This window comes from Neolamprologus brichardi, chromosome 9, assembly GCF_056152115.1.
Source record: "Neolamprologus brichardi isolate AB-2024 chromosome 9, ASM5615211v1, whole genome shotgun sequence".
In the NCBI taxonomy this organism is placed as follows: Eukaryota; Metazoa; Chordata; class Actinopteri; order Cichliformes; family Cichlidae; genus Neolamprologus; species Neolamprologus brichardi.
The window spans coordinates 20,972,530-20,995,622 of NC_142112.1; the positions used below are offsets into that span (position 1 = coordinate 20,972,530).

The 23,093-nt window shown below is 40.7% G+C and overlaps 1 protein-coding gene across 2 annotated transcripts in view; it reads right to left on the bottom strand.

Moving 5' to 3' along the window:
* Window positions 1-23,093, bottom strand: part of sema5a (sema domain, seven thrombospondin repeats (type 1 and type 1-like), transmembrane domain (TM) and short cytoplasmic domain, (semaphorin) 5A) — a 144,181-nt gene that overhangs the window by 32,798 nt on the left and 88,290 nt on the right. For both annotated transcript variants that reach the window (XR_437047.3, XM_006794637.3), the window contains exons 11-15: window positions 20,392-20,599; window positions 18,555-18,672; window positions 14,768-14,949; window positions 13,387-13,530; window positions 9,415-9,562 (exon numbers count right to left, since the gene is read on the bottom strand). Coding sequence is in view for 1 of the 2 variants with exons in the window: in XM_006794637.3 (XP_006794700.2) it covers window positions 9,415-9,562; window positions 13,387-13,530; window positions 14,768-14,949; window positions 18,555-18,672; window positions 20,392-20,599 (800 nt within the window). In the remaining variant the exon portion in view is untranslated. The remainder of the gene's footprint in view (window positions 1-9,414; window positions 9,563-13,386; window positions 13,531-14,767; window positions 14,950-18,554; window positions 18,673-20,391; window positions 20,600-23,093) is intronic.

Genomic DNA, 23,093 nt, shown 5'->3' on the forward strand with positions numbered 1-23,093 from the left:
GGTGATGAATGAGGGTGTCACCTCCACCGCACTTCCCGCCTCTCTCCATCCAGTGCAGTAATCATCTTCAGACATTAATATTTAACATTGTCACGCATCACAGACCAGCCCACAATCTGTGATTATCAGCCAATAACAAAAGGGAAGGAAGAAGAAAAAAAAAGTCCACGTCAGCTTCTCGCCATCGCCTACAGCGACACAAACGCAACACATGGGATGAATGGGGGGGTTGGGGGGGACGGAGGAAAGGCAAACAGTCTGTGGGTGTTTGTTGTGAGAGTGGTTGATGGTGGCCAAACACAGTAAATATTTAATGAGGCTTGTCTGGTAAGCGTTTCTCCCTATACTCTAGGGATTAGTATCAGTGCAGTGGGCTAAGGAGATAATTACTGGGTTTAAAGCTAAACCTCATTCAAGGTCTCTAAAGGAATTTACAACAACTACAGTTGAAGTTTACATATCTTACAGCTAGTGGTTTAGTTTTTGGCTGTTGTTTTGTCTCATTTTCCACCCAGTCCTTGTACCTGACCATTTTCAGAGGATTTCTGTTTGTTTGTTACTAGTAGCCTGCTGCAAAAATGCATAATTTGTTGCAAATTGTTTGTTTTTGTTTTTTTTTAGCAGAATCTACAAAAAATGGCAAAGACAGCACAGTTTAACAAGCATAACATTGTATTTATGCAACACAAATGTGTTTCTCAGCATTTCAGCAAAGTGTGTCCTTAAAAATTGATGAAAACTGGACAAGTGGAGGAGAAAAGAAGAAGTGACAGACTTAAAAAAGTATCTAGAGCAGATGAACTGTACCCGAAAGTCAAGAAACAAAAAACCAGACACAGATGTATCTGACCCTTCAAGTTATCCACATCAAGAAGCCATTCTGATTAGCCATGGATTGGCCTCCACATGTGGGATCTTCAGTGTGGCAGCCAACATCCAAAGAATTTGAATGTCCATCAGGAAATGTTGAGAGCTATTCCTGAAGACTACTACAAGAAATTACAGAAAAGCTAATCTAAGAGAGTTCAAGTGTTGAGGAATAAAGGTGTAAATATTTACTGTCAAGCTCACTGGAGCAAAAACGCTGGTTTATAATGTATTTCTATGTACTTTTGTACACGGTTCAATAAATCACTGCATCTTTCCATTTCTGCAATCTAAATATCTCAGTGCTGAAATGAGGGGTGTCGCGAGACTTTTGCATAGTGCTCTCTCTCTCTCTCTCTCTCTCTCTCTCGCTCTCTCTCTCTCTCTCTCTCTCTCTTTCTCTCTCTCTCTCTCTATATATATATATGTCTATAAGTCTATAAGTCTATAAGTCTATAAGTATACACTGAATGAATTGGCATGCCATTATGTCCTAGTATTTATCAGTAAGGTGAATCTTTTTGTGGACTCAGACTAATTAAATGACAGGTTCTTAATAAAACCCCACAAATGTATCTGTATTAGCTCCAGAGATAAAGATGCGAGGTCACAAATTGTTTGTCTCTTTAGCCTTCTAAAAACATGCTAATTAAAAAACTCTGAATAAGGGACTGTGAAGTTAGACTTTATGAATTATATACACCATGTCTTTGATACGTGGTGACAGTTAGACATGACTTTATTTTAAGGGTCACAAGTAAAAAAATTACCCATAAGTTGTATGGGATTTGTAGCGGAATAGAGGTAATAACATTTTTAATTCAGTGCATGAATCAATTTATTATTAATTTAGATATAGTGGCTTATTTATTTAGGGGTACATCTAATGGCTCTACTACAGAGGAAAAACAAAACAAAAGGGTTTAGTTGGACTTTTTAGGCGCAAGAGATTTCAAGCTAGCTCAGTGAGTCATTTATTTACATGTGGCATTGCCGGCATGTGTTAGAGACTATTGGTCTGAAGAAAATCTGCACGCTAAGTCAGTTTTATTTATACAGGTGATAATGACAAATCACACATTTGTCTAAAGGGGATTTTACAATCTGTTCAGCTCACTGTCTATCCTAGGCTAAACTGAACAATCAACACACAGCAACAAGCATTTTTTTCAATCATAGACTGTACATACATGTACAGACTTCTTCTCGAGGTAGCCACACACTAATGCACAATTAGTTTCAGTTTTACCCTGAACGTGACCATAACTTACAAAGTTACCGTCATGTTGTATTAAATGTGACATGAAGTCAAAATATTCCCAGGGTTAAAAAATAAAGACAATATATTTTATAGGCTTGTAAATAAAGTAGAGTCTCCCTCTGCTGGCTGTTGGACAGAATGCAGGCTTTAAGCTGCTTCCACTGACTTCACGTTTATGTCCATCTTTTATATACAGCCTCTGCTACCGACACGGATACATTCACGTAGACATGCTGTATGGAAACATTTGTGGGAAGGGTCATTTTTGTTTTACTTGTACCGAAGTATATTATGGGATTGCAATGGAATGCCATGAAGATAATCTTGCTGCTCCCCAGTATTAGCCCTGAGTTACCTGGGGGTCTATAATGTGAAATAAGTCAAAACACCCTTGCTGTTGACGGTGTCTACTCTTAAAGTGGAGGGATAATGGACAGTTTATTGTATTTTACTGCAATAAAAAGGAGCCTTGTTACAGTGGCTATGCATGGGACACAATGGCATGATAATAAACACAAAAACAGTCTCTCCTGCTTTTAGAGTAGAAATTTTTACAACATGTTTTGAATAATGCATTAAAAATGGACCTAAGGAGGTGGAAATAAACATCAATCCAAACCTATAACCATAACACACATACACCCACAAACCGATAAAATGACTCATTTTAATGACTTTGACTGTCTCGGAGCAGTGAATAGGCCATTTTGGGCATAAAATACATCTTGACCATTGTAAACATGTCCATCTGAATTTAAAAAAAGAGCCCTATTTCTTTTATAATTTTGTTTTATATTAAACTTTCATTTTAACTATGCTATTTAAATGTTTTATCTCATTCTTTCCAGCTGATTTGGTAAAGTAGTAAAACAAAGTAATACAACTACAGTAAAACAAGTAAAAGAACAACAAAAACCAGGAAAAAGGATTTTCTGCACTCTTCAGTCAGCCACACTCACGTCTCAATTTCACAGAAATTACCCTAAAAGGGAAAAACATAGACCAAAGCAGTCGGATGTGACAAGTGGCATGTGGAACACAAGATTGAATTCAATTAGTCCGCTGATTTTGACTCATACCCGTGCCCACCGCCCCCCCGGTGAGAGCAGCAATGTGCATTATGGGCAAATGGAGAGCTGCGATTTTATGCTGCTTAACACCTTTAACAGGCAGCTGCTCGGAGACGGGCACCTCTGTAATGGGTTTCTGGCTGGAGCTCAGGAGGGCTGGGTGGAAGGATGCTTGATGGCATCATAACGGTCTGGTTGGTCAGCAATGGAAGCAGTGGTTGGGCTGTTTGTGTGTATGTGTCTATGCAAGTCAAAGTTCTTACTTTGGCACCTTGCACTGACTTGTCTGTGTCTGTTACTGTGCCTGAAGCGCGTGCATGTTTATACATTTATCCATGGCTGACTTATGGATTCAGGCTTCAGCTCCTATCTCATTCTGTCTCCATCCACAGACCTTTCTGCCTATTTTTTAGGTGTTACAGACTAACGGGATACAAGTTGAGGATGGAGGAAGGGAGAAAGGAAGAAAGAGAGCCAGTGTGAGTGTCAGCATACTGTTTGAGTCCTGTGGAAACATAATTCCTCAGCCTCTTTCCTTCCTGGAAAATGTATGAATGTAAAGTGTAAGGCCGAAATACCCTGTATATCTTTACTTATGTGTGTGTGGAAGAAACAAAATGTGTGTGTAGGTACAAAAGGGCCTCTGTCACGGTCAGCTGTGGGAGGTGAATAATAAGGAGTCGTGCTTCTCCAGCCTCCTACCATCATTACACTCATTAAACTTCTTATTGGACTGGGAGAGCAGTGAGTGCGTGAGCCAGAGAGGAAAACTTCTGTGAATATAAGGATGGCTGCACTTACATACTGCTGCAGAACCCAGACGTTTAAGTGTACGCTCCAGATGTAAGAGTGACTAATCCTCACCGGTGCCTACGTCTTTATCTATTGTGGTCGAGTCTGCAGAGACGGAGGCCTAATGTTCCTCAAGTCTCGGTGACACATCAGTTCAATTAGCGGCACCGACCAAAACACACTTTGTCAAACACAGACTCCTCTCTCTTTCTCTCTCTCTGCCTACCAGTCTGACTCCATAATGAAGCTTGCTCTCGGCCAGGAGCAGGCTACACACCAGTGCGCACACAATAACTAAAACGGAGCAGTACAAAAACACACGCGCGCGCACATGCACACACACGAACACAAGTGCGTTCACCTGCCAGACTGCCTACACAAAAACAGTGTGTGCTTAACTTTCATTTCACAGGCTGGCTGCACAACTGAACTCCTCACAGGTAAATAGAACAGCTCTCAGTTTCATTAAGCAGCTCTGTGCATCGTCAGTTCTGCCTGGCCCACGTTGACTTATTTAGCTCCGCCAGGCATATTCAGCAGAGAAGAATGGTTCCTTTTGATCCTTGGATGTGACAGACATTTGATATACTTTACTGTACAAAGTAGGAAATACCATAGTGAAGGATGTATTCTTGAAGACGGCACAACTCTGAAGTCTTCTTTCATCTACCCGTAGGAACTAAAAGGAATAAAACCGTGGCATTCACAATGAAGTTGGAGCTCTCGGCAAGATCTAGTTTAAAATTCTCTCTTATATGCTGTCTTTTTCACGACTTTTATTTTAATCGTAGATCATTTCTAACATAGTAACTTCGTAGCTTTAATGCGCTAAAACTGAGTGCAAGTATGCAAAACGTGACACTAAATTTCTAATTGTTCAACGCAGAAATGCAGTGTATGGAAAATGCAAAGAGAATACTAACTTGCATTTTAAATGAAACTCAAATTAAATTCAGCTTGAATTTCGGCAGTAATGCATCATTTAATAAAAACGACTGTAGATCTCGCCGTACACGGGTCGGTCTTTTTGTCGGTAAGCTGCTGAGGATGTGATTTGAAAAATGAGAAATTAATGGAGGTTTAGGGGAGTGAAAATTATTTAATCACACAGGGACCAACTCTCCATTTTTCCCCCCAGAAGTTGAAGAAAGATCTATTTGTCAATGCCGCTGAAAAGTTTTACAGATTCTAATCACCTACAACCATTTTTCTTCCTTCTATCTCATTGCTTACTTCATGCTTATAAATAACAGTGATAATTATTCTGCACTCTGACTTGAGTCAGCAGTTGTATGTGGTAACTGACTGTAACTTGTGTTGAATCTATCCAAACATACTCTCTTGATATGCTTTTACTTTGAAGTGTCTCAGGAAGTGTGGGCGGTGTGATCCAAACATGTGACAAACATGCCTTTTTGCACTTGAGCTACAATCAGCTTATTTCAGTTGGTGTACATGGGAGGAGGAAAAAGGGTGAAGCAGTCTACAACTTGTGACAAGCAAACATGTGGACATTACTTTGATTTTTAGGAAGAACAAGAGTGCGAAGGTAAACTGCAATCTGCATCCAGGAGAGAAACACCTACGTTAGACTGCTGACACAACGCTGGCTCTGTGTAAGCTACTATACAATCACTTCCCAGAGTGACTTAAAGCTGAGTGTGTGCTGACCCCAGCCCAGCAGCCAGAGCCTGAGTTTTGGCAGGTAACAATGGCATCGATGAGCAGTCAGGCTTATAGCATTGTAGCTTCCATTGCCACCTACGCATGCTTCCGCAGTAGAATTGCTGTGATGATTGCCATGAAGTCTCTTTCAGCTGCTTTTCAGCACTAAAAGAAAAACTGTAAGCGTGTCCTATCCTATTAGGACAGGGATTTGTATCAGTGTAGGACTGAGCCTCTGGATTATACTGCTAACTGGTAAATATGTGGCAATGCATTTAAGTACATATCATGAGCAGTGAAACAAGTAGTGTAACAAACTACTCTCTCCAGGGAGTAATTAAGTAAAGTAATGCGTAATACACAATAATGTGTAAAACACATTTTATGGGTAACGACGCCAAGACTGGTTGTAAGACATGAAGGAAAGACAGAAAACTACATGATTCAGGCCTGTCTGTGTGCAATAATTCACTTTAATTGTTTATATAGCGCCATAGATTCACCAAAGCACTTTATAATGTAAAGTAAATAGATAATCACTAAGTTCTAGGTTGTTTTACACCCTTATTAATTGATCTAACTTCCCTTTCAATGCATAGTGTTTGTCTTTTGATGCTTATTGTCAGGGCTGCAGTGACGCTCATGTATCATGATGTAACAACATTGTTCTTTCTGCGCTCCTGTTGTTACAATTACAACTGCAGCACTCTTGCTATGCTAGCTGATATAAAAGTTAAGTCCTTTGTGTTTTTTTGCTCACTACAGTTTTACTTGTAAATTTTCACCTGTGTGCACAAACTTTGTCAATACGAAGCACAAAGTATATTTTTCCTGGCCTGTGAAAGGTTTGTCTGGCCATGGAACATACAGCAGGAATAAATTCAGCATGAAATTTCCCCAGCTCACATTAATGATCCCACTCTAAACACAGTGAGCGAGCTGCTTCTAAATTTATTTAATTATTTTAGCCTTGTTTCCAGAATTCATAACCTCCGGCAAATAATAGCTTTTTGTCTCAATACTGGGGAAAAAAATACCCTGCTTCCAATTCATCCAAGGTTGACTAAGCACACTTCCAATTCTGTGGTAAAGTTTTAAGTCACAGGAATAGATGGGGTTAAGTACTGTATTGCAGCTATAGTGCATCACTACTGTTTTATTTCCTATCTAGCTTAGCTAGCTTCCCTGGGGACTCAACACTGTAGAGTGAATACACTGAATGTGATGGAGCAGCACTGTGTGGACTTCAGACTGATGAAGTTGCAGTTATGTGGCCTTTTTCATCAGCAAAAATGAGGCACTGAACTGAAGTAAGCCTGCAGCTGAAGCTTATGGCTATGACACACGGGGCAACGTAAGGGCAGGTTTGATGGAAATAAAGCACCGAGAGAGGTTGTTCCTTTAATCAAGCATCTGGCAGCATTTTGTTTTCAGGGTAGTGGGGTTGCATAGTGAGCGAGGACTCTTTGATTTAAACTGAAATGTCCTTGACCTGAATCCCTCCTAGTTTTAGTTGAGCTATTCTGTTTCTGACTGTGTTGCGAGCACCCTGTGGAGGGGCATAAGCAAAGAAATGTTTGCTTCAGGGATCAACAAAAAACATAAAAAAAGTAACAACTGAACTTTTTTTTCTGCTCAGGGATTCATTTTACCACATGTTGGGAGTGTATTGACAACAGAATATTTATCGCCAACTTATTTCAACTTTGCACACTCGTCAAAAAGTTCCAAAAAAGTTTTAAAATCTTTATTTTTTTTTTCAAAACAAGAAGCAGATGTTAACCCATTGCTGTCAATACCTATCTGACAAACACCTGGAGCTGACCACAGGTGGCTGTGACAATATAAATCCTTACAGGTAAACGCGAAGGCGCAAATGAACATACGCGCACCTTTGTTGACGATCTAACACCCTTTCCAGGTCTCAGTAGGATTCCCAGACTAAATAAAGTAGCTGTGATGACAGAAGCTGTTTGTGCGTGTGGTCTCCTTCTGTTTAATTAAACATGTGTCCGGGGAAAGAAACGCACGCAGATGGCACATAAAAATGAACTCCATCACATTTTGGGGGTTCTTGAAATTACCGTTGCTGTTATTATTCCCATCATATGTGGAAATCTTTAAGGTCTGAATAGAAATGTGTGTGGATATGGGTGCTTTAAATGCATTGAAGCACTTGTTATACATTAACAGCTGTGCCTTTTAGCACCTTATACGAGTTGTAAATAAAAGGCAGCAAATGGTTCTCTGATCTGAGTAAATGTGTGGCTCTAATATAACTTAGAAAAACCGTCCAAATAAGTCTTCCCCGGCAAAGAATTGCCTCTGAAGTCAGTGTGTAATTACCTCTCCGGTGCCTGAAACGTCCCTAATTAAGTCCATATCACAATGTTAGAAGACAAGGAGTCAATGAGAAAACAAAACAAAGGAGAAAGGGACAGCAAGTGAAAATGCAAGAGCAAGAAGGAAGAGGGAGGATGAAGACAACTTTTCTAAACAAACAGAAAATTTATAAGAGTCAATGCAAAGTGCCTGTTTGACCTTTCCTGCTTTCCTTTATGTAGTACGACTGTAACTGCGACGACGCTGTCACCTCCACGGACACACAGAACCATCTTTAACATCTCCTGTCCTGTTCCCTCATTCCTAATGACAAGTTGCTCTATTCCTAGCGTGTTAATGGCCACCATGCAATGACAGAAATATGACCATAGGAACCGTGTGGCTCTGTAGGTGCACGAAGCAGGAGATGATAAGGTACGACTGCTAAATTGCTACTTAATGGGAGGTCAGTCTTTTTATTTGGGTGTTCTGCAGCAACTAATGTGTCACGGGCAATTATCACATACTATATGTGCTCGCGAGGTATCAAGGTCTTGCGTGGGATGTTTCATCGTGTACACTGTATTATTTCGCTTTACAACAGACCATTACACAACCTCTGTAATGTGCCTTTTTTTCCTGCTAAATGTGATTTGGTTCAATGAAAGTATTTTACAGCATTTTACTGAAATTTTCTAAAAGCAAAAAGCACCCAATTATTTAATTCAACCAAGTGAATGTCTGTGTCCAATCTTTTACATGAAAATTCTATGAAAATACACATAATTCTTATTTTGTTTCTAAGTCAAAAGAAGTTAAAAACATTCAGCGTTGGGCCTAAAACATTAAAAAAATCCAAACGTCTACTTAAAATGATAAAGAAAACACGCAAACAAACAGAAATACACTTCAAGAATCCCATGCATCCACAAGGCCCTGACCCATATTCTTTAATCCGTTTTCAACAGGGGGACAAGACGCTACAGCTATCATGTTCGTTCTCTCTTATTTTTACCAGGACTGAGGATGAGGGAGTCTGTGCGTGTATGAAAATAGCAGCAGAAATAACACAAGCATCACATCATTCTGTCATCAAGAAGAACACTCGTATTTCAACACTTCCTTGCATCATCTTTGCTTTGGAGACATCTTTGTGGCAGAAAATAAGCCTATTCATATGTGGAATGATTACAGTATGTGTGTGTGTGTGTGTGTGCGTGCATGATATTAAATAGGTCTTGGTAATAAATCTGATGGCTGCTGCCACTGTATAAATATAGCCGGGGGATTTGGTCGTGTTAGATGTTCCCATTTCATCACCACTGACGCTTCGTCGCATCAAATGGCTTAAGCTGAGCTCCCAAACAATGAACAGCCACAGAGAAAAGACGGGTGTTAGAACGGTGCATATGAGAGGCATTGTTCTGCATGACATACCTGACCACACCCGGGACAGTCGTTGCCGTTCTCACAGGTTCTCCGGCGTGACTGGATGCCGCCGCCACAAGGCACAGTGCAGCGTTCCCACGCCGACCAGGCGGACCAGTAGACGTGTGGCGGGCAGGGCAAGTGTTCGTTGCAGTACCTGAGAAGTCACATAAGCACAGATTTAAACTCATAGTAGCCAAGCGCAGCCACATTCAGCTGATGGCTTATCTAATGGTCTCCTATACATCCAACTGGCAAATTTCACACACAGTAGGACGCTCTACTTAAGCCGATTTAGCCTGACCATGGTTGCTATGCATCTGCAAGCCACTCAGCAACCATCCTCAAACTCAGCTTATCATATCGTTCTGCTTCTGCATTAAACAATGTCTATCTATAGCGCCTGCTCTGCCCCACTAGTCTGCAAATAGATGCAGATGGAAATACCTTTCTTCCTTTAACTGCAGCAGTCCTGACTCAAAGATAAATTCAAGATCTCCAGCAGGAGAGAGAGAGTTATCGAGTACTTTTGTGAGTTTATTCTGCTTAAAAGGTGAATATATCTCTAACCAGTCTCATCCTCTGTATTCCAGGTTGGGTCACTGACCACTCTGCACTTCATGTCAGTGCAACAAGCTGTAAACAACACTGTCATGTCATGTTTAATATCAAACTCATAAGCAGCTGTCTTTAAGATGGTTATTACCCTCCAAGAAGAAACTAAAGTGTCCAATAACACTTCATCTGTAGCTGTTTCAGTCTTCAAAAATCTCCTGAGGCTCTGACAGGAGTTAGGTTAAAAGCATTCACAGAGGATACCTTATTGAATCATGTATAGGAGTCTCTAGGATTGTCTGTGGAAAATGGAATAGCTTCTTTATCTGACAAACCACTGAAATTATACATGAAGGACACCGAAGACGTCACCGCACTCTTGAAACCTCGCCACTGCGCTACAACTACAAATAGCTCAGACCACAAGACAGGGATGTTTGAAAAGGCGTGTAAACTTCACTTCCAACAAACTTTTGTAAAAACCAACATCCCTCTTTGATGTGGCCTTGGTGTGCAGAGAACACAGCTCGGTGCGAGTCTGAAGGTCTGTAGCGTATGTCTGTGCATAATGTTGTATTAGCCACTGTGGCTTCAAAGTACAGTTAAGAAAATTGAATCTCAAAACACAACTTCCACATGTAGTTTGCATAATTCATTGACACAGCTTATTAAAAAAAGCCTCACATGTGCATGCATCATCTGTAATTACATCGTTTTACAAGACAGGATTATGGCGATGTCTAAAATACTTTAATAGCTCAATCCTCATTAGGCATTAACTACAGACGATTGCCAGTCTAATTAGAGCCCTATAATTTATTTTATAACTCTTACACATGCTATAAAATTGCTTTTATTGCTATTTTGTTGTCTTTTTGCAGATGACCGCTTTTTGAAGAAAACCGAGTCTTCTTGAAACCCTTCCTCCAGAGGCTCAGGCTGGATATTTCCATTGTACCATTCTCAAACACTCGGCTATTGTTCACGGCAAATCAAACGCCACATTCTGTACACTCCTTGTTGTTAAAAATCCTTAGAGCAGCATCTTTCTTTCCACTTCTACTAATCTGCGCGCTTGTACGATACAGTAGGGAGGAGGAGTGTGGAAAAGTGAGAACAAGTGTGGATTACAATCTTGCGAAAGCCCGATAGAAGGGGGAAGATGCACAAACACACATGCTCACACAGACGACCGTGCAAACAAGTCGTGCGCATTAACTGCAGCAACCCAACACAATATGAAAAAAAAAAAAAAAACATGTCCGCAATCAATATGTAGAGCTTTAGAATCATCATCATCATACACACTAATCATTTCAGACGAGTAAGTGGCTTTTCTCCATCTCATCTTATCCTTTTCCCTTCTCGGTAAAACACACAGAGCTGATCAAACCAAAAGCGAGGCTAATTACCCGCTATAGGCTGAGTAAGCAGTGCGGACGCTGTCAGTGTGCTGAGGGAAATACCAACAGAAGGTTCATAAATGCAGGCATTAACTGGCCAGATTTAAGCCCGTAGCGCTGCTGTTTCATAGCATTTGCTTTATCTTTAAAAGCTTTGCCTGCTGCAAACAATCAGGGCCAGACTTATTGGAGGCCTGTTGGCTAATGCAAAAAAAAAAAAGACGTAGAAAAAGAAGTTTATTTTGCCCTCAGAATCGTTGTATTTTGCGAATATGCGTGTCTGTGTAAATATAAGCTCGTGTCATATGCATGGATCTGTGAACATAAGGCCTGCGAGTTAATCCCAACAGAGTGCTTGAAGCAAGAACAGCGTATAGTGTGTCTTTGCTGCAGATGTCTAGCACCTATGAAAGAAACCCAGTGCCTCATAAAATAAAAGCCTCCACTGGCATTAAAAGAATCGCTCAGCGAGCAGAATCTGAAAAAACGCCAGTCCGCCTCACACTTTTAATGACAGAGGTGGTTGAAATTTTTTGGACACTGTGTTGATCACCTGATTTTTTTTTACATCTCTTCCCAATTTGTTTTGTGGCACAAGCAATAAACATTCCTGCTTCACCAGGACACACACATACACCTTTTCTAGCATCCCTTTCTTTTTCCTCCCTCGGGCAGTCTCAAACTGACACAGCATAATTCATCTGTTAACACATTTTATTTCAGTGTCTCTGCTTTCCTCTTCATTTCTCTCTTCAAGCACTTAACACACACACACACACACACACACACACACACGCAAGACTCCTCCCCTTTCACTCCTGTCTTACAAGGATCCTTTTCCAGCTCTCACAGCTGGCCTCTAAGGTGGCCTAAGGTGTTTTAAATAGCTGAACAGAGCAAGCAGTGATGGAAGGGGAGATGAAACAAATGAGATTAAAGCTCAGAGAGTGAAATCGAAGGGTGGGAGGTGTAAAATGCGCTTCTGGCCTCCTGTGGTCTTTAGTGCCAGCCAGCATTTTTTGGGTTTGGTTCCTGAGTAAGTGGGCTGTGCCGGTCACTCTGTACATGTTTTGCTCAGGGCTCGTGGCGGAGCAGTCACTTTCTCAAGGACTGCTCCAGGAGCAGCAATGAGTGGAAGAGGGTGGGGGGGAGGCAGCAGGTTAGATGAGGGAGTGAGAGGAAATGAAAAAGTGCTGGGAAAAGGAAAAAAAAAGAAAAACAAGTAATATAAGGTTCATCCTTGAAGGCCGTATCCTATTACTCACCCATCACGCTGCTTCTGTTGCCATGGTGACAACTGGTAACAATTTTTGTCTCCTTTCTCCTTCCCTGTATCCTCTGAACTGTGTTTATTTGTACTTTTACAGCTTTCACCTCAGGTTAACAGCAGGGGATGGATGAAAAACATCAGACACTATGGACACCAAGAAGGAATGCCGCTCTGTACTTGGATGGAATTAACTTTCTCTAAGACAGCTTGTTTCGCATATTTTTCGAACACCTAAAATTCTTAAAGTTTTCCTCAGTGCTTTTCAGGTTCACCTTATTTAATTGACCTCATTTAACTTAAGAAAACTCATCTCTTGACCTTTTCTACCTTGCTTCTTCGCATACTTTCTCCTTGAAAGTTTTTTTCAGGCCTTCAAGGTTGCTTAGAAACCATACAAACATCTTTAAAAAGGCGATTATTCTACAGCAAAGCCTCCAAAGCTTCAAAACGTGGACTCAGTCTGTGTGTGAAAGCCAGATAATTACCCAAGCGCAGGCCTATCCCACTTATTCCTTAATTGGCTGTCACATATTTGGACAGAAGTGAGGGGGGGAGGCGGGGAGGAAAACAAAAAGTCACAGCCAAAGTCGTTCTTTCTAACAGCAGGTTGCAAATTATGGGGAAAAAAAGTTTTTTTCTTTTTCCCTTTCCTTAAACATGCATGGATCCGAGTGCACTTGTAAGCTTGTTTTTACTTGAATCGGCTCATGTTGACCAATGTATGCGTGTGGGTGTTGCGTTTGCATTATTCACCTCTCCTCGCGGTTCTGGCCCACGCATACTCGTCCGCCATGGCGAGGGGTCGGGTTGCTGCAGGAACGCTGACGCACCTGAAAGCCAATACCACAGGTGGTGCTGCAGGGAGACCAGGAAGTCCAGGGGGTCCACGCTCCATTTCTATGGTAACAGACGAAGCAATGTCAGTCTGTGACTTTAGCCACTGATTGAGAAGCTGTGCAATTGGTCTTGCTTGAACCAGATTGTCCTGTCTTTATTGTTTAAGAAGAATGTCTTGGCTGAGAGGCCATTCCTCATCGCATGTTGCTCAGAGGAACAGCACGACCTTTCTCAGGGCTAACACAGAGAAACACACCGTCATTCACCATCACATTCACACCTACGGTCAATTTAGCCACACGGGAAGAGTGAGGACATGTGAACTCCACACAAAAAAGCCTCCAACCAGCCTGCAATCTGAACCTTCTCCCTTTTTGGCGATGGTGCTAACCACTTCACCACTGTACTGCTTGCGGGCGATCAGACCAATCTTTGTAGCACATATTAAGGGAAAATGAGCCAGTGAAACAAATCAGATAAAGGGATGTGTTTTCACGTGTCTGTTTCATTGTAAATGTAATAATAGGCTCCGAGTTTGAGATAAGCATTTATGATTACGCTCAGACATTTATTACTGCAAAAGATTAATTGACTGTTTCTAACTTCCCTTCATCAAAATGCCTCATCCTTCATGAATGAATATGCTCATATCCTTGTATAGCCGCCTGAAGAGTCATGCAGCGTCAACTTTAACTGTGAGAGTTAAAAACAGTCATGTCAGCTGATGCGGTGCAAAAAAAGCCAAAGCCCAATCAACACTTGTTAGCCTTAAATAGATGACAGTGAGGATGCAACACATAATGACTGGCTGTAAAGGAGTAGATGCAATTCTCCAGGGAATTAACTAACTTTCTCGACCTCACTCTTAAAGGTACAGTCAGTCGTTTTCAAGGTTACTTTATAGAAAAAAATCAATGTTGCACTTATAAATACATATTGATTAATCTGTAATTACATCTTCCAAGAAACTGATGCCTTAATTTAAAATTTGTAGAAGTCTATATTGCCCCGCCATCTTGAATACAGTGACCAAAAAGGACATCAACTTTCCGAATCGTGCTTTATGTCTGTGGCTAGAGACCACATATCTAGTACACCTTATACATTACTATTGGCAACTGTCAAAGTTTTGAGTCACCGAGCAGCTGAATAGGGGAATAATGTTGACGTGCCCGCTGTTCAAACGTTACTCAAAGTTCCAGTTCTATCATTCCCTACATAGATGTATGCAAAGATATTCATAGACAATTTATAAACATTTGCACATATGTGCTGCTGCATCAACAAAGTAGTTTACCTGGAGCAGTTGGCGACCTCAACACTGATCCCATGACACTGCTGCCCACCACACTGCGGGGCTGGGTTATCGCAGGCTCGCGTCCGACACAGACAAGACCCTGCACTGCCTCCGTCGTTGTGGCTACAAGTGGACCAGCCGGACCAGGCACCAAAGCCTCCATCGACTGTAACATTACGAACCTAGCAGCAACAGAGAAGGTCAAAAATAAAACACCTGAAAGTAATGGCTTTCTCAGAAAATGGTCATTGAGGGATGCTCTCAGGAAGGTATTGCTCTGCGAAATTCAGCCCATGGGTGGATGCAAACAGAAATCAATTTTCCTCTAATAGATGCAAAGAAAAAAAAAACATTACATCTACAGCACACCCCAAATTGTGCATTTATGTGCTGTAAACATAAGGAAGATACACAAAAATTGCATCAGGAAATGATGAGCGACGAAAACGGGAAAATAGAGATTCATAGATGCAGATCAAGGCCGTGAATGGACACATTCAAAGGACAGAAATATGAGGAAATAAAAGTGGCCTCATAACTGAATATGTGAAGCAAAACAGAATCGAACAGGAAGGCTCTGATATTGCAGCCGCTATGAATTACGACTGATGTCCTAGGCGTATGAGCTAAATACAAAAAAGCGCCATTGTGAGATTCAGAGCTGCAGATGATATGAGCCATTTCGCCGCAACATTTCAGGATGATTTAAAAATGCAAAGAACACTTTCACACAAGGGGAAGAGGGAGCGTGATCATCAGCAGTTTTGGCAGAAGCAGAATACCGTCTGCCCTCCGCTCTTTTTGGTAATTGAACTCTGCTGTGTGCCTAAATGGGGTACCCTTGGCTGAGGCAGACAACATCAATGGGCTGCCTAGAAAGCAAACAACTATACAGCGACAGCCAATGCAGAAATATTGCAATATCATTTACAGCCGAGGCTATAAATGATTTGGTAGATGAATATTTCATGGTGTATATATCTCTCATTAAAAAATAAAGATCCAAAGAGAAATAAAATTACTTTTTTACTGGCAGGAAATGTAGTTTTTTTTCATTAAAATGCCAAAATAGAAGGGAAAAGGCACAAGAAAGAGGACAATAGAAAAAATCTGAAAGATGATGAAAAGCACTCATATTTCTTTATGGAATATAAAAATAATACTTTCTTTCACTGACTGAAAAAGCAAGAGAGGGGTCTCTTTTTATTCAAAAAAAATATATAAAAAAATATGCTTTAGATTTGAGCTTGGTGGAGGACAGGCAAAGCGGATACCTTACCAAAAATATTGAGTAAAAATTTCCATTTTACCTAAGTTAAAACTGGGACAAAAATTTCTGTTACTAAGATTTTCACCTCCCCTAAAACCACAGCAAAACACATTTTTTTGCTTGTTTCCAGACATGAGACTGTGAAGCCAGATGGCGATTATGAATAGGTTGGTAAAGCGTATCTCCTGTCTCTGCCTACACAACACTACTCAGTGTGCAAACCTTTGACTGGCCTCCAACTCCAGGCTTCCACTTCGCAGGAGAACAGACATTCAGCCAGTTTAGCCTTTGCAAACTGTTAATGGACTCACAGGGAGTGAAACTGTAGCTGTGATAAAAGAACGCTTCTTTATTTTCAGGTTTTACAAACTGCGACTGAATTGTTGTAGACTCCTACTGTCTGACCATTCCTCAGTGTCAGCATATAAAGTTCATTTAGATTAACTCATGATCACTCTAAATGGACTAGACCGGACCAGACAAAGGTTAACCAAGCAAATATATACCCCATCAGTGGTGTGGGCAGTGATATGTGGCCACCTGAAAATGCATAAAAACTAAAGTATTAGTGGCTATGCAGCAAGAAACACGGGTAATATCTTCAATCAGCATTTAAAGTAATAGCTTGAATTTTGGGGGGCAGAGGAGATGTGAACCCCCCCAAATGACAGTTAGATTAAAAGATAAGCCATGCTGTCTCACGCCCATGATCAGACAGGTGACAATTACTTTAAGCTATGATACTGTTAGGAAAATGGGAGCAACAACTTGATTTTTACACTTTTGTTTTGTAAAATTTTACATCATATAACAACAACTTATAGAGAGAAGATATAAAAAAAAATGGACAAAGCCACTGTGACTGTGTGAAACCAGACGTGAACATATTTGGACAGGAGCACAGAGCAGAGCAGCTACTAGCTAATGCTAGCACTTTCTAGCTAGCTTAGCTAGCAACATGAAACCGTAATTTGGGGCAATACTGAAGTAGATTAAGTTGGCCTATCCTCAAAAAGAGATATTTTTGAAACACTTAGTTACAAAAAAAAGAAAAGAGGCGCATATTTTAGTAAAGTTTCATGATTTAGTAGACAACAACAGCCACACTCCTCATTATACAAAGCATTAATTACTTTTTAAACAGGCGGGTTACATCACTGCCCACTCACTAAACGTGAATTGGCAAATCAGCTCTAGATTAAAGCCCTTTAAAAAACAAAATTCCTGTCCTTTCACCCTCGATTGGTTGCGGCAGATGTCTGCCCCTCCCCAAGTCTGATTTCATCCTGTTAAAAGGGAGGTTTTCCTTCCCACTGTCTCCAAGTGGTTGCTCATGGTTGGAGTTTTCTCTTTTCTCTTTCTGTATTATCGTAGGGTCTTTATCTTGCAATAAAAAGCACATTGAGGTAACTGTGATTGTGATTAGGTGCTATATAAATAAAATGAAACTGAGATGAATCGACTCAATTTTGGAGCCAATTTGAGGAGCATCATTTTTTGGCAGTTCTTGGCTTCATTTTACAGGCTTGAAGTTTGGGTTGCTGTTTAACCCTGTTTTCATGCTTTGTGCTATGCTAAGCTAACTGTGCCTTGGCTCCTCTTTCATTTTTAATGAGCAAATATGAGAATGATTTAAATTTCCCACACATTAAAATGATTCACCAAAATGCTCAACTGATCATAAGTAGCAGAGCTAAATGTTTTGAAGCTGAAATTGCTTTAATGAAAATGTGATCTTGATGAAATATTGACTAGAAAGGCTGTGGTGAGCTCATGAAGCTTTTGCCTCTGGCACAAAGAAAAAACTCACTGTTGCAGTTGCTGAAATGGTAATGCTTATTCATGCACATATATGCATGTGTAATTGTGTCCATGTATGCTCTTAATGGATATGCGGATGTGGTGTTGGCTAGCTTTCTGCCAGAGCTCTGCTGACAGATGCCATGGCTTGAGTGCCAAATATTTCCCTGAATATAAAGCCACATAAAAAAGCCACACAGCACTCTTGACTGGCTTGAAACTGATGTCTGTGAAACACTGCTCAAATTGATAGGCTTACCGCCCCCTAATACGGCTCCCAATGCTGGTGCGAGTTAAAAATAAATGGAAGAGCTGTTGTGCTAATGAACCAGCAGTCGGAGGTGAATGATTGAGGCAGCGTTCTCGATCATTCTGAGGGTACATGCAGCTCCCTTAAAGTCAAGTTGTTCAGTCCTGAGATGTCTTTTGTTGTTGGGAAGGATATGTTTCACAGTGCTGGTTTTAGGGACTGCTCGTGAGCCGTGAAGATCTGGAGAGCAGGATGTAGCTTTCAATGGGGAAGAGTACAAATTAATGTAAGAAACGAATACATGCAAAAAAGAGAGTGAGCTTGCAGGTGGAGCAAGGATATTTCTGTTTTCTGCCAACTTTTGTTAAGTTTGAAAGCTGAAAAAAGAAAAATAAAGCAATCAAACACTAAGCGAGTAAGCTACAATGAAGTCTGTGCACATCACACAATAGCTTCATGATACTCACAGGGCATTTTGAGATGCTTTGCTCCCACTGGCTCATTCTGATGCTTTCCTCCAGAGTGGTGCATTTCTTTAGCAGCAGATCCCAACCGCAGTACGGGTCCCTCGCTCCTACACAGGCTCTGAAAGGAGAGAATAAAGTTTGTTATTTAATGGGCTTTTATTAACCTGTCATGTATGCATACAGACACCTCTGCATCGTTGCTTGACATGAAATCAAATATCAGGATGAAGAGGGAGATTACTGGGAGAGCTAAATGATAAGGTGCTGGGATAGGTGATGTATGGAAATATAGAACTGCGAGAGATAAGATGCTGGGGAAAGTGTCAAAAGAGTGACGGCACAGGAAATAAGAAAAAAAAACAAGAGAGGGGTACAGAGAGCGTTTGGGAGAGGACAAAGAAGAAAATTTACAGTGGGAATGTAAATCACCATCATGCATTGCAATGCATCAGCATCCTAGAATTATCTCCTAACACAGTTTAGTGACTGATTTTTCAGGTAATCTTCAGTCAAACACCAGGATTACACTCATGCCATCACATACGCGCACACATACATTCCTGACTCAAATAGCTTATCAGCTCCCACATGAGAATGCTGTAGTAAAGATAACTGGGTCTGTTTTTGCTGTATCCGCTTCAGATGTTTTGCTGAGTGCAATAAAAAGCCCGATGTTACTATTTTCATATAAATAAAAGTCTGCACTGACAGCACAATGACATATCTTTGAGCCGCAGGCTTCAATGCTGCCTGACATGCCCCTAGTGAAATGTAACAAAGTTGTCCGTGGGTTTCATAACAATGAACCGCATGCACACACAAACAAGTGAGCTTATGCAAGCAACACATGATCATACCCTATCTGGCTGTATAAAATTGCAGAAAGGGAAGACTCATGCTTTCCTGCACACACAAAGTGGCTGACATAATGTCTGGGTGACTGTAGGTGTCCAGACAAAATATCAGGGCCAAAGACAGGAGAAGAAAATGAAAGGGAGAAGTAACACGTCAGTACCTGTCTTTCATGCGGCCTTAAGGGCTGTACAGATCGTACACCTCCCATCGGTGAGCCACACAGCAAAAGACGGAGACAGCCGTCTAATATTTCAAATAGGCAAACCTCAAAGAAATGTCAGTGATGATCCCAGAAACACTCCCTGTAGCTGCCAGTCCGTGTCCAAGATTTTATTACTTTTATCTGTTTTTTTTTTCTGTTCCGAATTCTCTCTTTAAGAAAAAAAAAAAAAGCATCAGCGATGTGATGAAGTGCCATTATGGCTGCAGCATATATCACAGAGCCACAGCTGTAATATGAAGCCTTAAGTCTTTTGTGTATTCCAATAACAGCTCATTGTGCGAGAGATAAGGTATGCAGGTGTGATTCCTTTCCTGTGTGCCATGATGGATGGGATCCCAATCTGTGTGAGTCTTCACACCACGGCCTCTGTCTCAGGTTTTCTTTGCCAATATTTATACCTTGATGGAGCTTCTTCCAGACAGACAGAAACTCAATATATCTGATAAACACATGCACACGGTCGCTGCAGGACTGTGCACGAGGCAGAAAACATGTGGTTTTGTGGGCGGGTCAATGACAATGAGCGACATCGAGACAGGGCAGCCGTGGGCACCTCCAGTGGCTCAGACAAAGCTGATTTAGAGGATTTTTAATCTCACCAAAGGCCCCTGATCAACACAAAGGCCTGGCTCCCTCAGATAAAGAGCATCTCGTGAAAGAGGGAGCTTTAAAATTTCATTGTAAGCACATTTGCTTTTTTGACCATTTCAACTGAGATTAACGGTGTTGGTTTGTTGGTTTCTTTGCGCATGTACTCACTCTCTGCTCTTGTGGTAGCTGCATCTCTTGAGCGGGATCTTGATGACCTGGTCTCTCACACCCACGTATAGCTCGCTGCGGCTGTGCAGGATCAGCAGGCTCCGGATGTGCTGCCTCTTCCTGGGAGGAAACAGCTCGATCTCTTCTAAAAGGCAGCTCCCTGTAGACTGGTTGAGCGGGGAAAGCACTTTTTTGATAGTACCGTAATCTAGAAGAGAGAGACAGAGCTGAGGTGAAGATTTGGCCACAAAGAGGAAGGAGGGTCATTTTCTGCACAAGAAAAGGTGGAGGAAAGAGCAAAAAGAGAGCCATGGTAACAATAGAGGAGTTTGAGGAGGGTAAACAACAACAACACATATTTGCTGGATGTGAACTCAGGGTGCGAGCGCACACAAATAACAATCACTTCCTAACACAGCGGCTGTGAAATAATACTGTCAAAAAGAATGGCGATGACTGGTGTGCCGAGCTCTGTTATGCCATCAACATGCAGCACTGTCGATGCAACCAGGGAATTGATATGGCACCTGAATCCATGATTTCTGGCCTACTTTGCTTTGAGGGGATATTCCAAGGGATAAAACCTCTTTGTAGCTTTGAGAGAGAGGAGTGTGTAAATCCATGTCACCGTGAATGTGTCCCGACCCTTATTTTCTGTAAAGGCAGGCCCCATGGGATGAGGTTAGGGACACATTTTCTTTGGAGAGAGTTAAAACAAATATCATCTATTATACATGCAATCCCCTGGGTGAAGAAAAAATAATTAGGTGCACAGTGATGCCTAAGGAAGACGTGACATGCTAATAGATATTTTTAAGGCAGGGGATGCAGAAGTTAGGTTTTGCCCCCAGCACTAAGGGCAAGGAAGCAATTAGTTCTGAAAGTAGCAAGAAGTGTAGAATCCCAGTAAGGCTACATTACTTTGGTATTTGGGAGTTGGCTTGCTTGCTTGTTTTGGATGCCAGATATTAGACCACTCTGCCTGTAGTCCATAAATATACGGATCTTAGAGTTACTACCTTTGCAGAGACATTAAAGGGATGGAGTTCTGGGTTGGAACCAGAAACATGAGCTGAATTTAGTTGATTAGTTAGGGAGTAGCTCCATAGTGCAGTTTATGGATTAGCAAGCAAACAATCCACTGTTTTTTTCTCTGGAAGGAGAAACAAACTCCTTTTGGGTTACATCAGGAAGGAAGTTTAAAAATCTACCAAATTAAACATACTGGGCTACTACTTGCTGTGGAGACCCCGTGTGAATAAGGGAGCAGCAAAAAGTAGCTTACATAGAGAGCTTTAATTGTGCTAATTGTGGCTAACATTAAGGTAGCTATTGATAGCTAGCTAATCTAGCTAGCTAGCTAATAGATAGCTACTCACTCATATTGTACTGTATAAATAAATCAATCAAAACTTTATTTTCAAAGTACTTCTCATACAATAAAGATGCAACTGATTTCTGTACACATTAAAAGGAGAAAATAAACAAAAATACACAGCCGGACACAAACACCTTTTTCACTCATCCCTCTCATCACTCCTCTGTCCCTACAACTCCACCTAGATATCGACACCCACCTGACAGATAAAAAAAGATGTAAGGGAAACTAAAGTGAACAAATAGATACACAAATATAATAAAAGAGGATTAACCATGTAAAGGAAATTTTTCAATGAACATGCCATTAAATATATGAAAAGTAAAATAAGTTTTAAAAGTCTCAGCGGGCCAGCAGTCATTAGGTAGACTGATCCACAAGTGTGGCACATAATAACACATATGGCATAAGACAAAAAGTATTAATTAGTAGTATCACCATTTATCATTCTTCATATTATACTATCTATGATGTGTAGGCAGCTACTATATGTGCATAGGTGTTATTCTTACCCCGTACTTTCAAATTAGTTTTTAAAAAAGGTTTTCTATTTTTAAATCCAAGATCATTTTATTGTGCACACGTGTTTTAGAACAACGTTGTGACTGTATGTTGAAGTTTAATAAAAATACAGTGCAACGATTTCAGATCATTCGATTCTTATTTAATCAAAATCATTAACTTCTTATTTGCTCAAAGTTAAATCATAGCAGATAAATTATAATAGATAATTATAGCATTATCTGTTTAATCAAAGATTAATGTAATCCTACTTCTATTTTTGTGCTGTTGCAAATGTAGCTTATATTAGTCATAATATATGTATATGTCTTACTTCTGATATGTTTTATATGCATCCGTGTGGGGACGTCTAAGGTCACAATTACTGTATCTAATTACTTTTACAAATGACAAATTAGCTAAAGTTTTAATCATTAATGCCTTATGAGTAAGAAAAGCATTGTTTTTTTTCTTAAAGGATTTACCTGGTTAAAAGTTTAGCACTGCGGTGAACAATGAATTTAAAAGTCTTTTGCTTTTAACTGAATTCTGTTCACGTTAATGGAAAGAAAATAAATACTGCTTCGGGGCAGAAACTCCTAACGAGGGCTGAAAAACAAGGTGACTGCTTGCCACATGTTCAAATTGAAAACCCCCACACCTTCACATCTTTGGACCCCTAGTTGTAGCTAGCAGCTTTTCCACAATGGCCCCAATCAGTGGGGTGTGTTTAGGCGTTAATAATGGCATGTGATTAGGTACAGTATGTGTGCTAGCCAGTGGCCTTGGCAGCATTTCAGATGTTTTCATTAGCGTCTGGTTA